General features: G+C 39.6%; 1 protein-coding gene across 3 annotated transcripts in view; it reads right to left on the bottom strand.

Moving 5' to 3' along the window:
* Positions 1-20,562, bottom strand: part of Stx8 (syntaxin 8) — a 244,234-nt gene that overhangs the window by 167,946 nt on the left and 55,726 nt on the right. For all 3 annotated transcript variants that reach the window (XM_070026977.1, XM_070026976.1, XM_070026978.1), the window contains one exon: positions 18,794-18,886. In XM_070026977.1, the coding sequence (XP_069883078.1) occupies positions 18,794-18,886 (93 nt within the window). The remainder of the gene's footprint in view (positions 1-18,793; positions 18,887-20,562) is intronic.

Raw genomic sequence — 20,562 nt, 5'->3', positions numbered from 1 at the left:
CACATAAATTATAATTTTAGTATAGATTATAATCTTAAACTAAAAGCAAATAATCCTGATATTTTCTTTATATTTCAAAAGAAAAAAAATTCTGTAGTGTTTAGTGACTTGCTTAAAGCTGGGGCACTAAGAGAAGCCAGAGTTAGGACTCAAACCCAGACAAGTGACCCTAGGGCCAGACTCTCCATCCTCTGCACACTTCTGTGGGACAACTGAAACAGAAACAGAGCCTTGCCCTGGTCGATCTCAGCTGGGAACAAACTTACAAAATGACTCAAATTTTCCATCACCTTATACATGCCCGTGAATAATTGAAAAAGCACCAAGAGTACTGATTTGGAGATTACAAGTACATTTTAGTGAGGAGTGAGCAGACGCTGAATCCTGAATTCTCATAAATTATCAGATGTGGGGGATGGCCTGGTAGACCCTAGTCACAAACCTACAAGGAGAATTCCAAGCCTCTTGTTCCTGCAAAAGCATTGAGTAGGAGAAAGGACATCCAGTGTATCTGTGCTCACTCTGGCTACTCCTGAGATTTCTCTTTGGCCTCTCTTTTGACTTACTATGTTGAAGTGCATTCTCCAATTCAAATGTTACAGTTGGATGGGTCTGGAAGATCAAATAGGAACTGTAGTAAAACCCAGGATAAAAGAAGTCTGATGACTCATCTATGCCAGCTGTCCCAGAATCTGGGCACAATTGTCCTTTTCCTTTACAAGTGCTCCTGCAGCTTTTCCACTTTCCTCTCTTAGCCTCCAAGACCAAGGCCCAGGTCAAGTCCAACATATGGGTCCAGAGGAAAGTGGTAAAGGAAACACTAGTCCAGAAGATGCAAAAGAAGTTCTTGTGACTCAAAGTAGGCCAAACCTGACTCATCATCAGACCTAGAGCTTGTGACAAAGCTGTGTGATGAGCACTAATACATGTGTCTCAGAATCTTTCTTGTATCATCAATAGATTCATAGGCTCTGGGTTCCCTACTGTGGTATAATAAAAAGATATAATAAAGAAATAAAACCCTGATTCCTAGCAAGAGCTTTAAAAATTCTTGCTATTTCCTGAGTGATAGAAGTGACTTCTTTTATCTGTAGTAAGTCATTTTGGACTTACACACTACAGAGATAACCCCTAGATTATTCTGAGGGAAGGGTTAGCCTTCCCTCAGGGAAAGGCTAACCACCTTCCAGGGAGGGCAGGAGATTGAACTCAATGAAGTGGCAAGTGATGTAATTGATCATGCCTATGTAATGAAGTCCCCACAAAAACTCTTTAAATACTGAGGTTTGAGGAACTTACGTGTCAGTAAGCAATTGATGTGCTGTGATGGTACACCTGGAAATGTATGGGGGCTCTGGCACACCCATCTCATACCACCACACCATGCTTCCATTTGGCTGTTCTCGAGGTTTAACACTGTAACAAAACCGTACTCAAATTGTATCATAATAAATCCTACACTACTTTCCTGCATTCATGTGAGTGAATTCGTTAACCCTGTGGAGCCTGATACTAACAACTGGTTAGAAATTGCTGGTGTCAGACAACTGTTGAAATCATAAACTCTTTCTTGCTCTTCAATCCATCCTCTTGAGTATAAACTTGTACTTTCCTACAGATGATTAGCCAATATTCTGATAAAAAACAAACAAAAGAAAACAAATCTTGATGGTACACTTTCCAGGTATTTTATGCCATGAGCACAAGGAAAATACCCTCTTCTGAATCTCAAACTGTATTAAATTCAGAGACATTCATTTATGAGCAAATCAGATGTACCACTCAACTCACAGAGTCCTAGAAAACAACTTTCACAGACCATATCAAACACTTATTCTACCAGAGCTCCAAAACACCAGCTGCTAAAGTAAAAATAACTTCAATGGCTCCTGCAACCTTAGAAAAAAGTGTAAAAGAGAGACTACATTCATGACAGTAGACAAAGCCTATGTAGTGTCCTCTTTCCTTCCCAAGAACACAATGACCTAGGTATTTTTTTATGCATGGGTCCATGGTGGCATTGAAAACACAGGAACATTTTTTTGTTTTTGTCATGGGGCTTGAACTCTGGGCCTGGGCACTGTCCCTGAGCTCTTCAGCTCTACCACTTGAGCCACAGCACCACTTCCGGTTTTCTGGTGGTTAATTGGCAATAAGAGTCTGATGGACTTTCCTGCCTGGGCTGGCTTTGAACCATGATCCTCAGATCTTAGCCTCCTGAGTAACTAAGATTACAGGTGTGAGCCACCAGCACCTGGCCAGGAGCACTATCATTTTGAAGATTCAGTTGCTTAAAGAAGAGACTTGGAACTGTATGAATAAGTAAAACTTCAGGGGGTGAGGTGCAACTTGAAATGCACACAAATAGAGGGAGCTCTTTCTTTCTCATAGAGCCCTAGAAAGAAGAGAAGCTTCAAGTCAATGACTATTGGCAGCCAAAGAATGGTCAACAAAGAAGTGGCTGTAAAGCAGGATTTAGGGCCTTTGGGCAGAGTTGTCTATGGAACAGCTGGGCCTATCTGCCCTGCACCTAAAAACAATACCCTATGTATGCTACAGTCGTCAGTCTTTGCCTCTAACTGGAGCCCTTGTGCAACACTCCAAAAAGGAGCCTACTCAGGGATTGCCCCTCATTTTGGTATCCAGAATAGGAAATGAATCAAAGAGATTTCAGAGCAGGGCACTTGTAGCTCACACCTGTAATCCTAACTATTCAGGAGGCTGAGATCTGTGGGTTGCAGTTCAAAGCTATCAAGAGTCTGTGAGACTCTTGTCTACAATTAACAATCAGAAAGCCAGAAATGGAGCTGTGACTCCGTGGCAGAATGCTACCCTTGAGCAAAAATTCTCAGGGACAGAATCCAAGCACTGAGTGCAAGCCCCATGATCTACAAAAAAAAAAAAAAAAAAAAAAAAAAAAAAAGAGATTTCAGGATACATGCAAGTGTGAAAAGAGATGAAACATTGAAGTCATGTCACGCCCAGATAAAGTTCTTCTCTTATTAATTTTGGGGAAAGTCACAGAAAAAGGTCCTTACTCTGCTTGGGTTTTCTTCTACCTAACCACACATCCTATAAAGAAATCTACCAATTGTATACCCTGTCCACATATAGAACACATGGTGAATCCTTCCAGTCAAGACAGAAGCTTCTTGGTTATATAAAGCTGCTCCAAATACACAGAGCGCCTGCCAATGACAGCTACCTCTACTAATCAACACAGCCCTTCATTCACCAACATGAAGAGTCTAGGAATCAGCCCATGGATGTGTACTGTTTGCAAGGTTGCCATTATAAATGTTACAGATGGAGTAGCCTCAATAGTTATTTATTTTCCCGTAATTTTAGAGAAATTGGTTTCTTTAGAGGCCTCTTTCCTTGGGTTGTCTCTTCTTGTCTTCCCTACTTGTTTCTCACTGTGCCTGAGCTCTAAGTGTTTTCTTCTAAAGGACAGTAATCATAATGGATCAGAGTCTGCCCAAAAGACCTCTTTTAAATTTTCTCTTTAAAGAACAACTTCCCAAATCTAGACGTATCTCAAATACTGAGGGGGTGTGGGGTGCAGAAGAGTTAGAACACTAAAATAAGATTTTTTTGTGGGGAGGCAGGGCAGGGAGACATAATTCAGTCCATAACGAAGTAAAAGAGAATGCCTAAGATGAGCAAACTAAACTTTACCAAAAGAAAGCAGAAATAATTCCAGAAGGAAACATTTTAAGGCTCTAATAGCATTCAAAAAGTGGAAAGGTTTTAGAAACACATTTCTGTGAAATAAGACAATAATGAACTTTAAAGCCTTACTGGCTTTGCTTAACATGGTTTCAAAACTGTAAAAAAACAAAAAACAAAAAACTGTGGCCTATGATGGGTTGCCTGAGTATCCCATTGGGTGAGTAAGGAGGAAAGACATTTTCAATAGAACTACCATTTCACAGTGTCTAGCTTTATCTAGAAAGCCCACTTCTAGTTGCTCACAAGCCCCCGAAACTCTAACCTCTCTCCTACTCTGGTGTTGCTTCTAAGCTCCACAAAGAATTCTGAAACACTTTAAAAAGTGTTTTATTCTAACATTTCTATGTGTTAAATAAAATTTTGTGGGTTGTCATTGATTTGGACTAGGCACCTTTATTGGGTCCAACAGGTTTTATCAATATGGTATTTGTATACCAAATGAAACTTAGGAGAATACTTATATAACAAGTATCAGCAACAGCATCTGAGTGTTACTCATTCCTAGGTAGCCAACTGATTCACATAAGGCAAGCCAAGTAAGCTCTGTACTGCATTCCTAATGTTCTGCTCACAGCTATGGCTTGACCACAGTATAACCCCAGTTCTTTCAACCTAGTTTAGTTAGAAGTGCTTTTTAGAATTAAAGCTTATATTTTAAAATGAAATTTGTTTTAATTTTGTGTTTTGGTAGTTGTTTTTACAAAGAGTATGAATGCTCACCAATTAACTCTGCTATTTTAATGTTATGAATATAGTAAGTGATAGAGAACTACTACAGAGTGCTTACAGGTGAGTATCACAGAGACTAATCTTTTCATGTTTCTAACACTATGAAACACCTTTTTATAAATCCTTACTCTGCAGAAAAGAAAGGATATAGAAACAAGTTGCTCAAATAAGCTATTAAGCATCAGAGACAATTTGGCTCTCAAAAAGGAAATACCACTACTGTGGTATTCATATCACTCAAATGTTTTTAGTCTGTTCTTCCTTCAACCAAACTTATGGATAGCAATATACCTCCAGCCACCAGCTGTGTATCTGAGCAATATCTGTGTCCCAAACCACCTCCCTGAGGAGGCTTAAAGCCCTATGAGGGAAGGGGTTTCACCTTTATCATGGCTATAAATGCAGACTCTGGCCCAGTCCTTAGCACATGACAAGTGTTCAGTAGCTGTTTCACAAATAAACTGCTTGGAGGATGTGATAAGAAAGCAAAAAAATGTCACTTTCATTTAGAAAAAAAAAGACCTTACTAGATGTAATAAGGTCTTTTCTTACTAGGCAAAGGTTTACTTACTAGAGAAAGGTTAATATAGTAAAACAGTCAAACACATATCCTCATGCAGACAGAAGCATGAGCTAACACTGTAGCTGCTGACTCTGTACATCAAGAGAACTAGGATGCCTTCCAAGAGGGTCTTAGAAGCAGGAGCAGATGACATAGGTCAGAGATCAATGAGTGGAAGTTCTTCTAAAAGATAAGACAGCAGGGGTGAAGCAGAGTAACTTCATTGTCAACCCAAGATTCTCAGAGACCAAGAAACTAGCAAATTTATATATGAATGAAGCCCATACTTGGGAAGTCACACCACAATCCCAAAGTAGTGAAAGATCTTTGAATGAAATCTCACTAAAGGAAAGCTGGAATCAGATAAACAGTTTTACAGAAAACTGTTTTCCTCACCTAACAGTGATGTCTGCCAATATCCCAAATTCAGTGAACAGGAGTGGGATAGTCTAAGCTCTGAACAGTGGATGGATTCTAGAGTTTACATCCTACCTGCCAAGAAGAAACAGGAACTCCATATACCTCAAATCAGCTCACAGTTCCTTTAAACTCACAGGGTCAGGGAACGTGCAGCCTGCAGACCACATAAGGCCCTTGAAATCATTTGGTACAAGATGAGACAAACATATAATGCTTTTCATCAGCTGCCAGTGATTATCTGCCTGTATAGCCCATAAAAATGTTATAAATATCCAAAAAGGCTGGGTGCCAGTGGCTCATGTCTGTAATTCTAGATACTCAGGAGGCTGAGATCTTAGAGGATTGAACTCTGAAGCCTGTCTGGGCAGAACAGTTCAAGACTCCTTTCCAAAATAGCCAGCAAAAAGCCAGCTGAAGGTGTGGCTCAAGTGGTATGGGCCAGCTGAGCAAGCCAGCCAAGCAAGTGCAGAGCCCAGTTCAAGGCCTGGTACCAGAAAGAAAAAACAGAAAACAAAAAACTTCAAAGGGCCCTTGCCAGAAAATAAAGTTCCTCATCCATGCTAGAAAAGTAGTTTCTATTTGCCTCGCTCCTTCTGCACCTGAGGAAAACCATGCAGTATTTGTTTTTCTGAGCCTGACTTTTGTCACTTAACGTATCTCTAGTTCCATCTGTTTTCCTGAAAATGACAAAACTTCACTCTCCTTTTCTGCTAAATAGTATACTATTATGTATATACACTTTACTTCCTTTATTCATTGATTCTTGGCACCTAAGCTAACTCCATAGGTTGGCTATTGTGAATAGTGCTGAAGTAAATGAGTGTCTGATATCTTACACTCCTTTGGATATATACACCCAATGCTGATATACTAAAATCCTATTGTAGTTATATTTTGGCTTTCTGAATAATATCAATAGTGGTTTCCATATTGGCTGCACTAATTTACATTTCTTCTAACAATATATAAGGGTTCCTCTTCTTCACCCTCACCAGCATTCTTCTGGATTGCTATTCTGACTGCAGATTCGATAGAATTTCAGTGTCATTTGATTTGCATTTCCTTTTGGCTAAGGATGTTGAACATTCTTCATGTATTTATTGGCCATTTATACTATTTCTAAGAACTGTTCAATTCCTGTGCCCATTTACTAATTGGATTGTCTTTTTCTGTTTAATTTTTGAGCTTTTCAAATATTCTGGATATTAATCCTTTGATATTAATTATTGAAATATTTTTCTCTTCCTAATTGACAAATAGGATTGCATCAAACTAAAAAGTTTCTGCAAAGGCCAGTTACTAAGCTAAAAAGACAGCCTATAGAATGGGAGGAAATCTTTACCTTTTATACATTCAACAAGGGGCCAAATATTCTGAAAATCAAAACAACATTGAGATTCTATTTCACCCCAATAAGAATCAAGAATTCAAACAATAACAAATGCTGGCTGGGATGCGGGGGTGGGGGAGGAGCGCAGGGATGGTGGGGATGTGTGTGTGTGAAGGAATCTTATTACACTGTTGGTGGGAATGAAAACTAGTGCAACCACTCTGGAAGGTAGTTTTAAGATTCCTCAAAAAACTAAACATAGCATTATCCAGTGATACCACTTTTGGGCATCTACTCAGAATATTACAAATCAGGATAAAGTAAAGACACTTGCATACCCATGCTCATTGTTGTACTATTCACAATAGTCAAGTTATAGAAACAGCCTAGATTGCCCTTCAACAGATGAGTGTATCAAGAAAATGTGGTACATACATAAGTGAAATTGTACTTATCTATCCAAAGGAATATTATGCCATTTGCCAAAGAATGGATAGACCTAGGGAGGAAAAAACTATGCTAAGTGCAATAAGACAGGTTCAGAGAGACAGACAGTGAATGTTTTCTCTCATACATAGAAGTTAGGTCTAAAATATAAATATACCTGATAAAATATACAGGGTTATATGCATATACACACAAATTGAATAAAGGATAGCATACTCAAGGGAGGAGTTCAATGGTATAACTCCTCTGTACAAACTTCTAGAAAAATGAAAACAAGTCAAACATGAAATCAACTGAGATTAGGGAAGAAATCAATGAAATGCAGACTAACAGAGCTATACAAAGAATAAATGAAACAAAATATTTTTTGAAAAAATTAGACTGATAAGCCCCAATCTAATCCCTCTATAGAGAATAGATTCTAATTAATGAAATTATTAATGAAAAAGACAGTATCACAATAAATACCAGTGAAATCCAAAGACATGAGGGAAAACCTAACACTATAAAATCTAGAAGAAATAAAAGCTTAGATACAGATGACCTACTAAAATTGGATATAAACCACTCAAATAGATTCATAACAAACATTGACATTGAAGCAATAATGAAAAGTTTCCAAAGAAAGCCCTGGGTCAGATAGATTCAGGTCCAAATTCTACCAGACATTCAAAGAAGAATGAGCATCAAATTCTTCATACTCTTCCATGAAACAAAAAGGGGAAGCCAGATGCCGGTGGCTCATGCCTGTAATCCTAGCTACTCAGGAGGCTGAGATCTGAGGATCACGGTTGAAAGCCAGCCTGGGCAGGAAAGTTGTGAGACTCTTATCACCAATAAACCACTAGAAAACCGGAAGTGGCGCTGTAGCTCAAAGGTAGAATGTGCGTCTTGAGCTGAAGAGCTGAGGGATAGTGCCCAAGCCCAGAGTTCAAGACCCAGGACCGACAAAAAAAAAAAAAAAAGAAAGAAAGAAAAAGGGGAGGAATTCTACTAAATTCATTATATGAAAAAATATCATTCTCGTTCCAAAACCAGAGAGAAACATCCACAGCAAAATTTTAGATCAATCTCTGACAAACACTGATGGATAAATTCACAATAAAATGCTTGCAAACAGAATGTAACCACAAATTAAAAAGATCACAGTTCAGCCAGGTGCCAGTAACTCATGTCTGTAATCCTAGCACTTAGGAGGCTGAGATTTGAGGATCATGGTTCAAAGCCAGTACGGCAGGCAAGTTTGTGAGACTCTTATCTCAAATAAACTATTAAAAAAGCTGCAAGTAGAACTGTAGCTCAAGTGGTACAGTGCTAGCCTTGAGCAAAAGAAGCTCATTAACAATGCCCAGACCTTGAGGTCAAGCCCCAGGTCAAGCACAAAAACAAACAAAAGATCACATTTCATCTTCAAGATGTTTTCATCCCTTGAATGCAAGGATAGTTCAATATATATATAAATGAATAAATGTAAGTCACATAAAAAGAATTGAGAAGAATTTTTACACTTGAGTTCATCAAGTATATTGGTTTGTTATTCATCAAAGAAACTTTTATAAATTTTCTTGTTTTGTCCTCATCCAATTTAGAATAGTTTATACTATATTTTATACTATTTTAACTATAATATGGGACCTCTCTTTCTTCTATGTTCATGATTTTTGGTTTAGTCTTTTAGTGGTGTCTAAAGTTTGTGCATATTCAGCCCATACCTTTATATTTGTTATTTTTTCTGAATGTTCTAGTCATCTGCTTTGTCTTCAAGCTCTGACATTCTATATTCAACTTGATCCAATACTTAAGGTCTTTAAACTGAGTTTTTGACTTACAGAACTCTTCATTTTCAGAATTACAATTCAATTTTTTACAGTTACTATTGATTGAATTATTTCATATCCTTGTCTTCCTTATTTCAGCTATTCATTTGTGCTCTTTGAACTCAAATATTTACATGTCTTGTTTAATTTTATTGCTCATTCTTACAGTCATTCTTGAGTTCTTTGTGATTGCCCTCACTTCACTATCCTTTCTACCTATTACTGTGAGGTTACTGACTTTTATAGGATTTATATATCTTTTTTCATATTTGTTTTTTGCATTGGGACTTATGCATCTGGGCAGTGATTGGTTGAAATTTTTGTTGTTATTGTTGCATTTGTTTGGTTTTGTTTTGCCAATCTTGAGGCTTGAACTCAGGGCCTGGGTACTGTCCCTGAGCTTCTTTTGCTCAAGGCTAGCCCTCTACCACTTAAGCCACATTGCTACTTCCAGCTTTTCATGTTTATGTGGTACCAAGGAATCGAACCCAAGGCATTATGCATGCTAGGCAAGCACTCTACCACTAAGCCACATTCCCAGCCTGGTTGAAAGTTTTAATAAACTGTAGACTTTCTATTGAAGTGTTCTCAATAGTCAGATACAATTGTGTAGTAGCAGAGTATATAGTTTTTCACAACTGGACTGGGGAGTAGCTCAGTATTCAAACCTTTGGCCATATGTTCAGGACACCAAACCTGATCCCCAGCACAACTTATATACAGGAATACTAGTTTTCCTGTTTCCCCTATTAGTTCCTAGAGTATTTATGTATGTATTGATGCTATATATAGGTTATGAGTGGGGTAAATCAAGGGTCAGTTACCTGTAGGTTTTTTTTTTTTTTGGTTACTTTTTTTCATAGGGCTTGAACTCTGGGCCTGGATGCTGTCCCTGAGCTCTTCAGCTCAAGGCTAGCACTCTACCACTTGAGCCACAGCATCACTTCTGGTTTTCTGGTGGTTAACTGGAGATAAGAGTCTCATGGACTTTCTTGCCCAGGCAAGCTTTGAACCATGATTCTCAGATCTCAGCCTCCTGAGTAGCTAGGATTACAGGTGTGAGCCATCGGCACCTGGCAGTTACCTGTAGTTTTAATATGTGGTTTTCACTTTAACTTTTCTAGTGTGTATACTGGAAGCCAGTGCTAGCTGCACAGTACTTGCAGTCTGGGCCAGGAAGTTTCCCAGTCCCCAGTTTGTGCCAGCAAAAGCAGTAAGGATACAAGCCTAGAGAAATCTCACAAATGTATTACATAGTAGCAGAGAAAATAACATCGAGCTTCTCAGTGGTAATGGTAGGTAACTGAAGGACTCAGGCATTCTGAATACAGGTGTCAGTGCTTTCAGATCTCATCCTGCAGTTCATCATTCTGTAGAAGGGAGGAGACAATGTGATCCCTAGGTCCTGTGCTCAGAACACTCAACTCTACCTGACAGCAAATACCCACAGCACTCATCTACAGCTCTTAGAGGCTAAATACTCTGCCAACCAAGGGCTTAGTGCTGTTTCTACGGAAATTTCTACAGATTTGCTCTCGTCAGAGAGGGCAGAGACACTGACCACTGTACCTCACCCTGCCTAAGCTCCCCACTGCCTAAACTTCTTAGGGTATGCACATCAGATCCTCTCCCTCTCCAAATCATTATTTCCCACCCAGGCCCGAGGCAGAGTGTACCAAGACTCCCTGGCTCATTATACCTTATACTATCTTTCCCTGTTAGGAAAACCTGGAGAGCAAAATTTTGATCATCCAGCATATTGGGCACAGGCAGAGTAGGAATCTGAAGTTCTTTAGGCAAAATTAAAGGAATTACTACCAACCTCTTTTGGTAAGGCATCATATACCTGCCTGCTACTATAGTGGAGCCGAATAGCTGTCTCATGGGAAGTAGCCTTGTCTCTATGTCTAACTAAAGTTTTCTAATTCAATTCAACAAATAAGTAAAAAGCATTTTATTTCCATTACACTTAGATACTGATTTCTGGTAAAGCATGTTAAATATCAGTTTCTGAAGTATTATTTGTAGTCACTAATTTAACAACTACTGACAGTCACTACTTGCATGTGAGCTAAGGCCTGAGAATATAACAAAGAACAGAAATATCTGTTCCTCGAGGAGCTTCCAGTAATGGAGAATATAGAGAAGAAACAACTATTGAATATATTTTCCATAACTAGGAAAATACTGAGTTCCAGGGGGAATATGGAGGAGGGTAGGTGTCCTGAGAGAAAATCATATCCCAACCTGATCTGAAACTGTAAGAAGGAGTCAATGGCATCAAGGCATGAGTGTGTTGAGCAGAGAGTGGTAAGGAGAAGAAAGGTGGGGGTGCCAGTTACTGAAAAACAAGTACCAAGGGTTAGGCTCATCACACTGGGACACCTGAGGAACTTGAGTGGTCAACATGGATGTATAATTCTTACAATAAGAAGTGTACTGTCGGGGCTGGGAAGGTGGCTCAGTGGTAGAGCACTTGCCTTGCATGCCTGGGGCCCTGGGTTCAATTCCTCAGCACCACATAAGCAAAAAGAAAAAAGCCAGAAGTGGCATTGTGGCTCAAGTGGTAGAGCGCTAGCCTTGAGCTGAAGAGCTGAGGGACAGCGCCCAGGCCCAGAGTTCAGGCCCCATGACCGGACCCCCCCCCCAAAAAAAAGTGTAATGTCAATTGGTGAATAAGTTTGGACTTTCTCAGGGAGTCAATGAGGGGCCACTCAAAATTGGTAAGGTGGTCATGTGTGTAATCCAAGCTATTCAGGAGGGAGAGATCAGAAAGATCATAATTCAAGGATAGCCAAACACACACACACGCACACGCACACGCACACGCACACCCGCATGTCTTTACAAAACAATCTGTGTGGTGGTAAATGTCTATTATCCCAGCTATATGAGAAGCATTAATAAGAGAATAACAGTCCAGGCTGGCCCAGGCATAAATGAGATTTTATTCCCCCAAATAATAAAATAAAAAAAGGGCTGAGGAGCTGGGTGCCACCTGTAATCCTAGCTATTTAGGAGGCTGAGATCTAAGATTGCAGTTCAAAGCCAGCTGGGGCAAAAAAGTCCATGAGACTCTTATCTCTAATTCAGCACCAAAAAGTTGGAAATGAAGCTGTGGCTCAAGTGGTAGAGCCCCAGAGTGCTAGCCCTGACTTGAGCAAAAAAACTTAGGAACAGCACCCTGGCCAGTTCAAGCTCCAGGACCCGCACCAAAAAAGAGGGTAAGGGTGTGAATCAAGTGGCATAGCACCAGTCTAGGAATCATGAGGTCCCGAGTTTAAACTCCAGTACTAGAAAAAAAACTGATACTTTAATGTGATCAGACCTATATTCTAAAAAGATTACTCATGACACAGTGAAGGGAGGCTGAGAGGGAAGTAAGATTTAAACAAGCTATCACGCTACTGCAGTAATTCAGCAAAAGGTGAAAGTGACCCAGAATATGGTAGTGCAAATGGACAGAAGTAGACAAATTCTAGTGATCTCTTGGATACTCAGCTCACAGAATTTGGTGACTTACCATGGCTGAAAGAGTAATTGTACAAATGATGTAATAGGAGAACACATAGCCTGATCTATATTGTGTGTTATGTCTAACTATAGCTCAGTGGTAAGAGAAAGAGAGGTGGGAAGGTATCTGCTATATTTTTCCCATTAAAATCAGAAAATAATAAGTAAAGTTACAACTTGGAAAGAAAAAAGGAAAGACTTTGAAGAAACTTAAGAGGATTGATTCAAGGAGTCTCAATCTGACCAGTAAGTGTTGTAGAAAGAGAAAAATAACATGAAGGAAATTACAAGAGAATTTTCCACAATGGAATTATAGATTATAAGAGACTTCAAGCACTCAACATAATGAGTGAAAATATATCTACATTGAGACATGCTGATAGAGTTTCAAGACATCAGTAATAAACACAAGATCTTGCTGGATCTGGATGCCAGTAGTTCATGTCTATAATTCTAGTTACTCAAGAAGCTGAGATCCAGAATCAAGGTTCCAAACTAGCCTAGATATAAAAGCCCATGAAATTCAGTCCCCAAAATAATCAACAAAAAAGCAGGGCTGAAGGCATGGCGTGAATGGTAGAACTCCAGCCAAACAAACAATCCAAGCATGAGTTCAAGCACCAGTACCAAAAACATACATATATACATTTTAAAAAATCCTAAAATGGGTCTGGGAAGATGGTTCAGTGGTAGAGCGCTTGCCTTGCATGCCTGAGACCCTGGGTTTGATTCCTCAGATCACATAAGCAAAAAGAAAAAAGCTGGAGGCTGGGAAGGTGGCTCAGTGGTAGAGCGCTTGCCTTGCACCCATGAAGCCCTGGGTTCAATTCCTTAGCACCACATAAGCAAAAAGAAAAAAGCCGGAAGTGGAGCTGTGGCTTGAGTGGTAGAGCACTAGCCTTGAGCTGAAGAGCTGAGGGACAGCGCCCAAGCCCAGAGTTCAGGACCCACAACTGGACCCAAAAAAAAAAAAAAAAAAGTATAAAAGAAAAAAGCTGGAAGTGGCGCTGTGGCTCAAGTGGTAGAGCGCTAGCCTTGAGCTGAAGAGCTGAGGGACAGCGCCCAGGCCGAGTTCAGGCCTTACGTCCGGACCCAAAATAAATAATAAAAAATCCTAAAATGCGGGGCTGGGAAGGTGGCTCAGTGGTAGAGCGCTTGACTTGCATGATCAAGGCCCTGGGTTCGATTCCTCAGCACCACATAAGCAAAAAAAAAAAAGAAAAAAGCCGGAAGTGGCGCTCTGGCTCAAGTGGTAGAGCGCTAGCCTTGAGCTGAAGAGCTGAGGGACAGCGCCCAGGCCCAGAGTTCAGGCCCCATGACCGGACCCAAAAAAAAAAAAAAAATCCTAAAATGTTTGAGGTGAAAAAGGTCACCTATTAAAAAATCAAGAAACATAATAGTAGCCTGGCACCATGACACATATCTATAGTCCCAGCTCCTTATAAAATGATATGAGGAGGATCTCTTAAGCCCGAAAAGGGTGAGTTTTAACATCTTATTAGAAAGCAAGAAAGTGCTCACATCAGAAAGAATGATGAACCCCACTTATAGAGGCAGAGATCTGTTTTTGGTATCACTTAGTTCATTGCAATTGGAGTGCTGAGATTAAGGCCTGGCCAATGCTAAAATTCAGTCTTGATATCTGCTTTGGTCAAATCAAGTTAACTCCATTACCTTTTTTTTTTTTTTTTTTTTGGTGCTTCAAGTCCTAGGACTTGAAGTTAGGGCCTAGACACTAGACACTATCCCTGAGCATTCTTTGCTCAAGGCTAGTCCTCTATTACTGTAACCACAACTCCACTTCTAGCTCTTTGTTGGTTAACTGGAAATAGGTATCTCACAGACTTCTCCTCCCTGGCCGGCTTCAATCCTCAGATCTCAGCCTTCTAAGCAGCTAGGATTACAGGTGTGAACCACTGGTGCCTAGCTAACTTATTTTTTTGTGTGAGTTACTAATAATTTTTCAGTAAATCAGGATCATTACTCAATTTTGTAACTGCCTCTGGGAGACTTGTTGCACTGCTTCTGCCTAGCCATCCTCACTGACAATCCTTTTCCTCCTCAGGCTTGGTCACTGCTAACATCTTGGTTTTAACCCAAGACATATGAACAGGATAATGACCGGTGTTAGCCAGGCCCTCTTTAAATCTCTATGAGATGACTGGAAAGTGAATTCCTAAATTGAAGATAATTCAACCTTTTGGTTTTGTGGTTAAGTTCTAAGTACAATGAATTTCATTAGTACGGTTTTGATACTTGATTCCAAAATGGTCTGGTTGGCCATTATTCTCTCAGCCTATTGTTTCTCTCATTTAATGAAAACCAAAAGAATAATTCAGTAGCTCAGTAAGTCATATGGAGACATTTACAACACAGGCAGTATCCTTTTCCAGTGCCCCTGACTTCTTATGACACAGTTAGATCACAATAATAATCCAGATGGGGCTGCGATTCTATCCTTACCACATGTAGTTAAAACAGCCTTTGTTCACTTTAGCAGAAGGAAGACAGGCTGATTGTAGTCCCAGCAGGGATGTAATTTTTATCCTCTGAGAGTCTCAGTTCCTATGAGAGAAAATGGCTGAGTCTGCCTTATCTCCAGGGAGAAAATGTGCACATTAGAAAAACCACGAGTTTAACTGCTCTCTCCCTGGGAGGCCACCACAGAGAAAACCAGCTTATGTTGGCAGTTAATGGAAAAATACCTCATGTTTGTCTATGTGCACATGGATCCATCTGGTCCATAACAGAGACAAGGACTGGGAAGACATGGAGGAAGATGCAGAGAGCAGGAGGAACATGTGTGAGAAGAGCAAGGACTCCAGCTGGGATGAGGCTCCAAGTAAGCACTTATAACCATACAATGTCCTGTACATGTGCTCCAACTTATTACACATGGAAATCAACCAGGGAAGCTTAAAAATATTTATGTTTGCCAGGCTCTAGTGGCTCATGCCTGTAATCCCAGCCACTCAGGAAGCTGAGGTCTGAGGATCAGTCAAAGGCAGACCTGGCAGAAAAGACCATGAAAATGTTTTCTACAATTAACCATCAGAAAGCCAGAAGTGGAGTGTGGCTTGAGTGGAAGAACAAAAAAAGCTAAAGGACAGAACCTTGACCCTAAACTCAAGTCCCAGTACCATATACACACAAAATACTGATGTTTAAAACCCACCCCTGAAGGTTCTGTGATAGTCAGAATTATGGCTTCCCAAAGATGCCATGTCTCTGGAACCTGTGAGTATGTGAGATTACACAGGAAAAGGGCATCAAGGTTGAAGACAGAATTAAGGATGCTAGTCAGTTGACCTTAAAATAAGAGTATCCTGGATTATTTAGGTGGGTTAATGCAATCACAAGGTTCTTAAAAGTGGAAGAGAGGGGCAGCATTAGCAGAAGTGATACAATTTAAGGACTCAACCTACTATTGTTGGCTTTGAAGACAGAGGACAGGGTCATGAGTCAATAAATGTGGGTGGCCTCTGGAAACTACAAAAGACAAGGAAATGAATTTGCTTGCTACAGTCTCCAGAAGGGCAATGTGGTTTTGTCAACATCTTGGGTTTTTACTCCAGTGTCCAATGTCAAATAGAACTGTAAGATACAAGTCTGTGTTGTTTTAAATCACTGCATTGTGGAAATATTAGTGTTAGTGTAGTTAGTTAATGCTACAGCAGTGATAGAAACCTAACATGGGAAGAGCCTGAGCTATGAAAGTTTTCAAACTTCCAAACACCTGCCCCCAGTAGTTCTAACAAGTGGCAAAGTTTGATAATCACTAAACTAATGACTGCTTAGGCTGAGAAATAACAGTGATTTCCTTTCACCTGGGAAGGCAGCAAGTTTCCCACTAAATTATCTTCAGTCCTTAGTCTTCTACCCATAGACACTGTGGACTATATATACATCACAGGATAAGCTTGTTCACCAGTTTAGGGCCAGAGTTCTTTCTAATGTGACACACTGAACCAACTACATTTCACTGTGATAAAGAATATTTATAAGTCACAGTTGAAGCAGCCATTAGTACTGCTTTCTTTGAAGAAGTTATTCAATAAATCTATTTATATAATTAGTTTTTTTTAAAAAAGAATATTTAGTCGGGTGCCTATAACCCTAGCTACTCAGAAGGCTAAAATCTGAGGATTGCGGTTCAAAGCCAGCCCAGGCAGGAAAGTCTGTGAGACTCTTATCTCCAATAAACCACTAGAAAACCGGAAGTGGCGCTGTGGTTCAAGAGGTAGAGTGCTCGCCTTGAGCTGAAGAGTGCAGGCACAGAACCCAAACCCTGAGTTCAAGCCCCACTACCAAAAAAAAAAAAGAATATTTAGATGCCAGAGAAGCAAAATTTTTTATGGTATTGAAGATTATACTCAGAGCCTTGCTAGGCATTCCTCTATAACATGTGAGCCATGCTTCTAGTCCTTTTGTTTTTCAATAGGGTCCTGTACTGGACCCAAAGCCTCTGACCTCTGCCTTCTAAGTAGCTTGGATTATGTATGCGTCCTACCATGCTTGGCCCCACATTTTTTATAAAGTCTTTTTTCTTATAATACTGTCTTTCAAGGCAAGAACTAATAGCTGAATTATATTCAAGTATATAAACTGGCCTGTTCACAGGAGCCCCATTGGGAAAAGGAGTAAACTGTCTTCTCTACTGAAACTATCGAAAACCACTGTTAGGATTATACAGTTTCTCCACTTGCTTAGAAATCATCTTATGAGTGATAGATGATCAACAGATGGAATTTGTTTATTTATGATAGACAAAAGGAAGACTACCATGGGAACAAATGAACTCATTCTTCCTAGGGACCAAGAAAAGAAGTGCCTGTTGTGTGATTTTGGCAAAGTACAGCCCTCCCTGCAGAGGATGCCTTCATCTGCTTATCAGGATTTCATTGCTTGCTCATGCTGCTGACTTTTCCTGAAGCCCATGTCATTGTGGTACTCCCACAAAAGCTAAAATCTCAGAACCTCGTACTTATACTTTTCTCTCTCTACTTCAGCTTCGCTGGACAGAAAGCTAGTAAAACAGAGAAAGCAGTCATGTTAAAGACTTGATTATGAATTTCAGCCTTGTCTCTAACAAATGATGTGACATTAGAAGGTTTCTCAACTGCTCTGAGTTTTGTCTCTAATAAATGAGGATAATAGAGCCAGGCACTGAAGGCTCATACCTGTAATCCTAGCTACTCAATATCTGACGATTGTGGTTTGAAGCCAGCCAAAGCAGGAAAGTTTGTTAGACTTTATCTCCAATTGACCAGCAAAAAGCCAGAAATGGAACTGCGACTCAAGTTGTAGAATGCTAGTCTTGAACAAAAATAGCTAAGGCCAATGCCCAATCCCCAAGTTTAAACCCATGAAAATGATTTGCACATAGCAGGGGCTTTGGTATATGCAACTTCACCGCAACTCACCTACCCTAAGCTTTCATATATCATTGTGTGCTGAAGCTTCTTCTATCTTTTTACCTCTTTGCCCTTTTCTCTCACTGATCTCTAGTACCCTCTATTTAACTTAGCACTTCCATCTGGACCACTCAGTGGCTTCTTTGATTGGACACATCTAATCTGGCCTTACAGTCTTCACTAACAAATCAGTGAGCCTTCTCAATTTCCCTGCATCTGTAACTGTGAAAGCACCACCAATTCCTTGTCCCTTTCCTTTCTTCCCCATACTCTCTCCTTCTCATAGTACTCAGTTTGACCACAAAAGTCTTCCTGGTGGCCTTCATGTCTGAAAGCAACATCTCTTGTAATCCAAACCATTATAGTTTACAAGTCAGTTTTCCTCAAGCCAGACCTGTCACATGAAGTCTGAACAAGCATCTCCAAACACTTTTTGTCCCTGCAGACTCATACTTGTGATAAAGAGCAAACTCCACTAGATATATAGAGGATACAAGGCCCACATGCTCAAGCTTCACATCAAAGGATACCAAGTACTGCAATTTCACATCACCATCACATTAAAAAAAAAAAAAAAAAAGTTCTTGGGACAGATGGATGAACAAAGCATTTTTAAAGGATAGTTGCTGAGAACGAGATATTTTTATCAGATTTTTACACAGTATTTTGTAACTATAATTTGAGAGGGTTACAAATCACCTTTAATTGCATTATGCCACAACAATCAACTGACACTAAGCTACTTTACCTGCTACACAACATGAAAACTATTCAACAAATGTTCGATTACCAAATGATAAATGTGATTCATCTCAGAACTTGCTCTTACCATTTTGTTCATCCAATTCATTTCCAATTTCCTGCCCCATTTGCTTTTGACGACTTATGATAGAGGAAAGGGCATCAAGGCCTGCATCCTGTTCTAGAAAAAAGAAAAAAAAACACAAACAACTTAAAGTCAATGCATAGACCCTACATATACCCACTATGTGACACAGGATAGAATAATTAACATTAGTGGACAAAAAAAATCAAATATATGACCTCACACCTTATACGAGTATGACGTAATTTCCAGATTAAATTTCTACTTTATTTTTGCATACAGAACACCATTATCTATTTTATTAGTGTTCCTTTAATCAATATTTCTTAAATGTTCAACTTCATAATTTATTAGCTTCACAACTTTTTTATTTTTATTATTTTTTAAGTAGACAAAGGAGTTTCAATTGAACATATCAATTTATGAACACAATGTATCTTGCTCATTGTTATCCTTCCCATCATTCTCCCCCAACAATTAAATTTTTAAATAAAAAAGTAAGATTTGTCTATGTAAACTTTTAAGTTTTCTTAGCTTTTGTGAGTTCCAATTTTTTTTTAACAAATAATGGTCATAGACAGGAAATGAAGGAATTTTAAAAAAGAAAAACAAATACATAAAAGCTCTGACACCACTGATTTTTAAAAAAATGATGAGACTTTTTTGACCTATCAGATTTGTCAATATTTAAAAGAACAATGACACCTAAGGCTAACTAAATTGTGAAGAACTACAAACTCCAAGTGCTAGGTATAAAAAAGAGGAAAAGTTCAATTTACTCATCAAAGTGTTTCTCAAGATGTGACTGCTCCCCTTTTAGCAATTCTAAAAATCTATACAAGAAAATATTCAAGATAAGACTTTTAAATATGTTTTTCTTTGCCAGGGTTTTGGCTTAAAAGTTTCCATCCTCCTCCTTGTTCTCTCTCTCTCCCTCCCTCTCTCTCTCTCTCTCTCTCTCTCTCTCTCACACACACACACACACACACACACACACATACACTTGCTCTCTTTCCCTCTCCCTCTCTCTGTTCTTCCCCTCTCCCCTTTCTCATTTTTGAAAATTTAAAGAAAAAGTGAAATCAAGGTATTCATACACATACACACACAAACACACACACAGTAGGCAGGCCTAGTGAGCTCTGTGTAAGATTCTTTCCCTTGGCCTCACTGGGAAGAGTACTTTAAGACTGACTGTACTGACCCTCTTTACCCAAGCAATAAGGGAAGCATAATGCCACCTGTACCATCATTTACGTCCATGTTTTGTATACTCACACTTCTGTGCCAGTACTAGGGCCTGGGCACTGTCTCTTAGCTTTTTCACTTAAGGCTTTATCACTTGAGCCACAGGTCCATTTCTGGGTGAGTGAGGAGGGTGTGTGTGTGTGTGGTGTGGTGTGGTGTGGTGTGGTGTGGTGTGGTGTGTGTGTGTGTGTGTGTGTGTGTGTGTGTGGTGTTTTTTGGAAGAATCTCAGACTCTCCTGTCTGTATTGGCTTGTGTATGGTGTGTGTGTGCGTGGTGTGTGTGTGTGGTGTGGTATGTGTGTGTGTGTGTGGTATTTTGGGGAAGAATCTCATAGACTCTCCTGTCTATATTGGCTTTGAACCCAGATCTTCAGATCTCAGCCTCCTGAGTAGCTAGTATTACAGGTACCAGTGATGGCTTTTTTATGGATTTTTAAATTCCATATAAAGGAATATCCACAACATCATAAACCACAAAAACACATAATATACAATAAAAGGGCTGGTGGCTCAAGCCAGTGGCT

The sequence above is a fragment of the Dipodomys merriami genome, unplaced genomic scaffold (genome assembly GCF_024711535.1).
Source record: "Dipodomys merriami isolate MVZ:Mamm:240054 unplaced genomic scaffold, mDipMer1.0.p SCAF_19, whole genome shotgun sequence".
NCBI lineage: Eukaryota > Metazoa > Chordata > Mammalia > Rodentia > Heteromyidae > Dipodomys > Dipodomys merriami.
The sequence above is the reverse complement of the archived record's forward strand: the minus strand, read 5'-3'. Positions and strand labels throughout refer to the sequence as shown.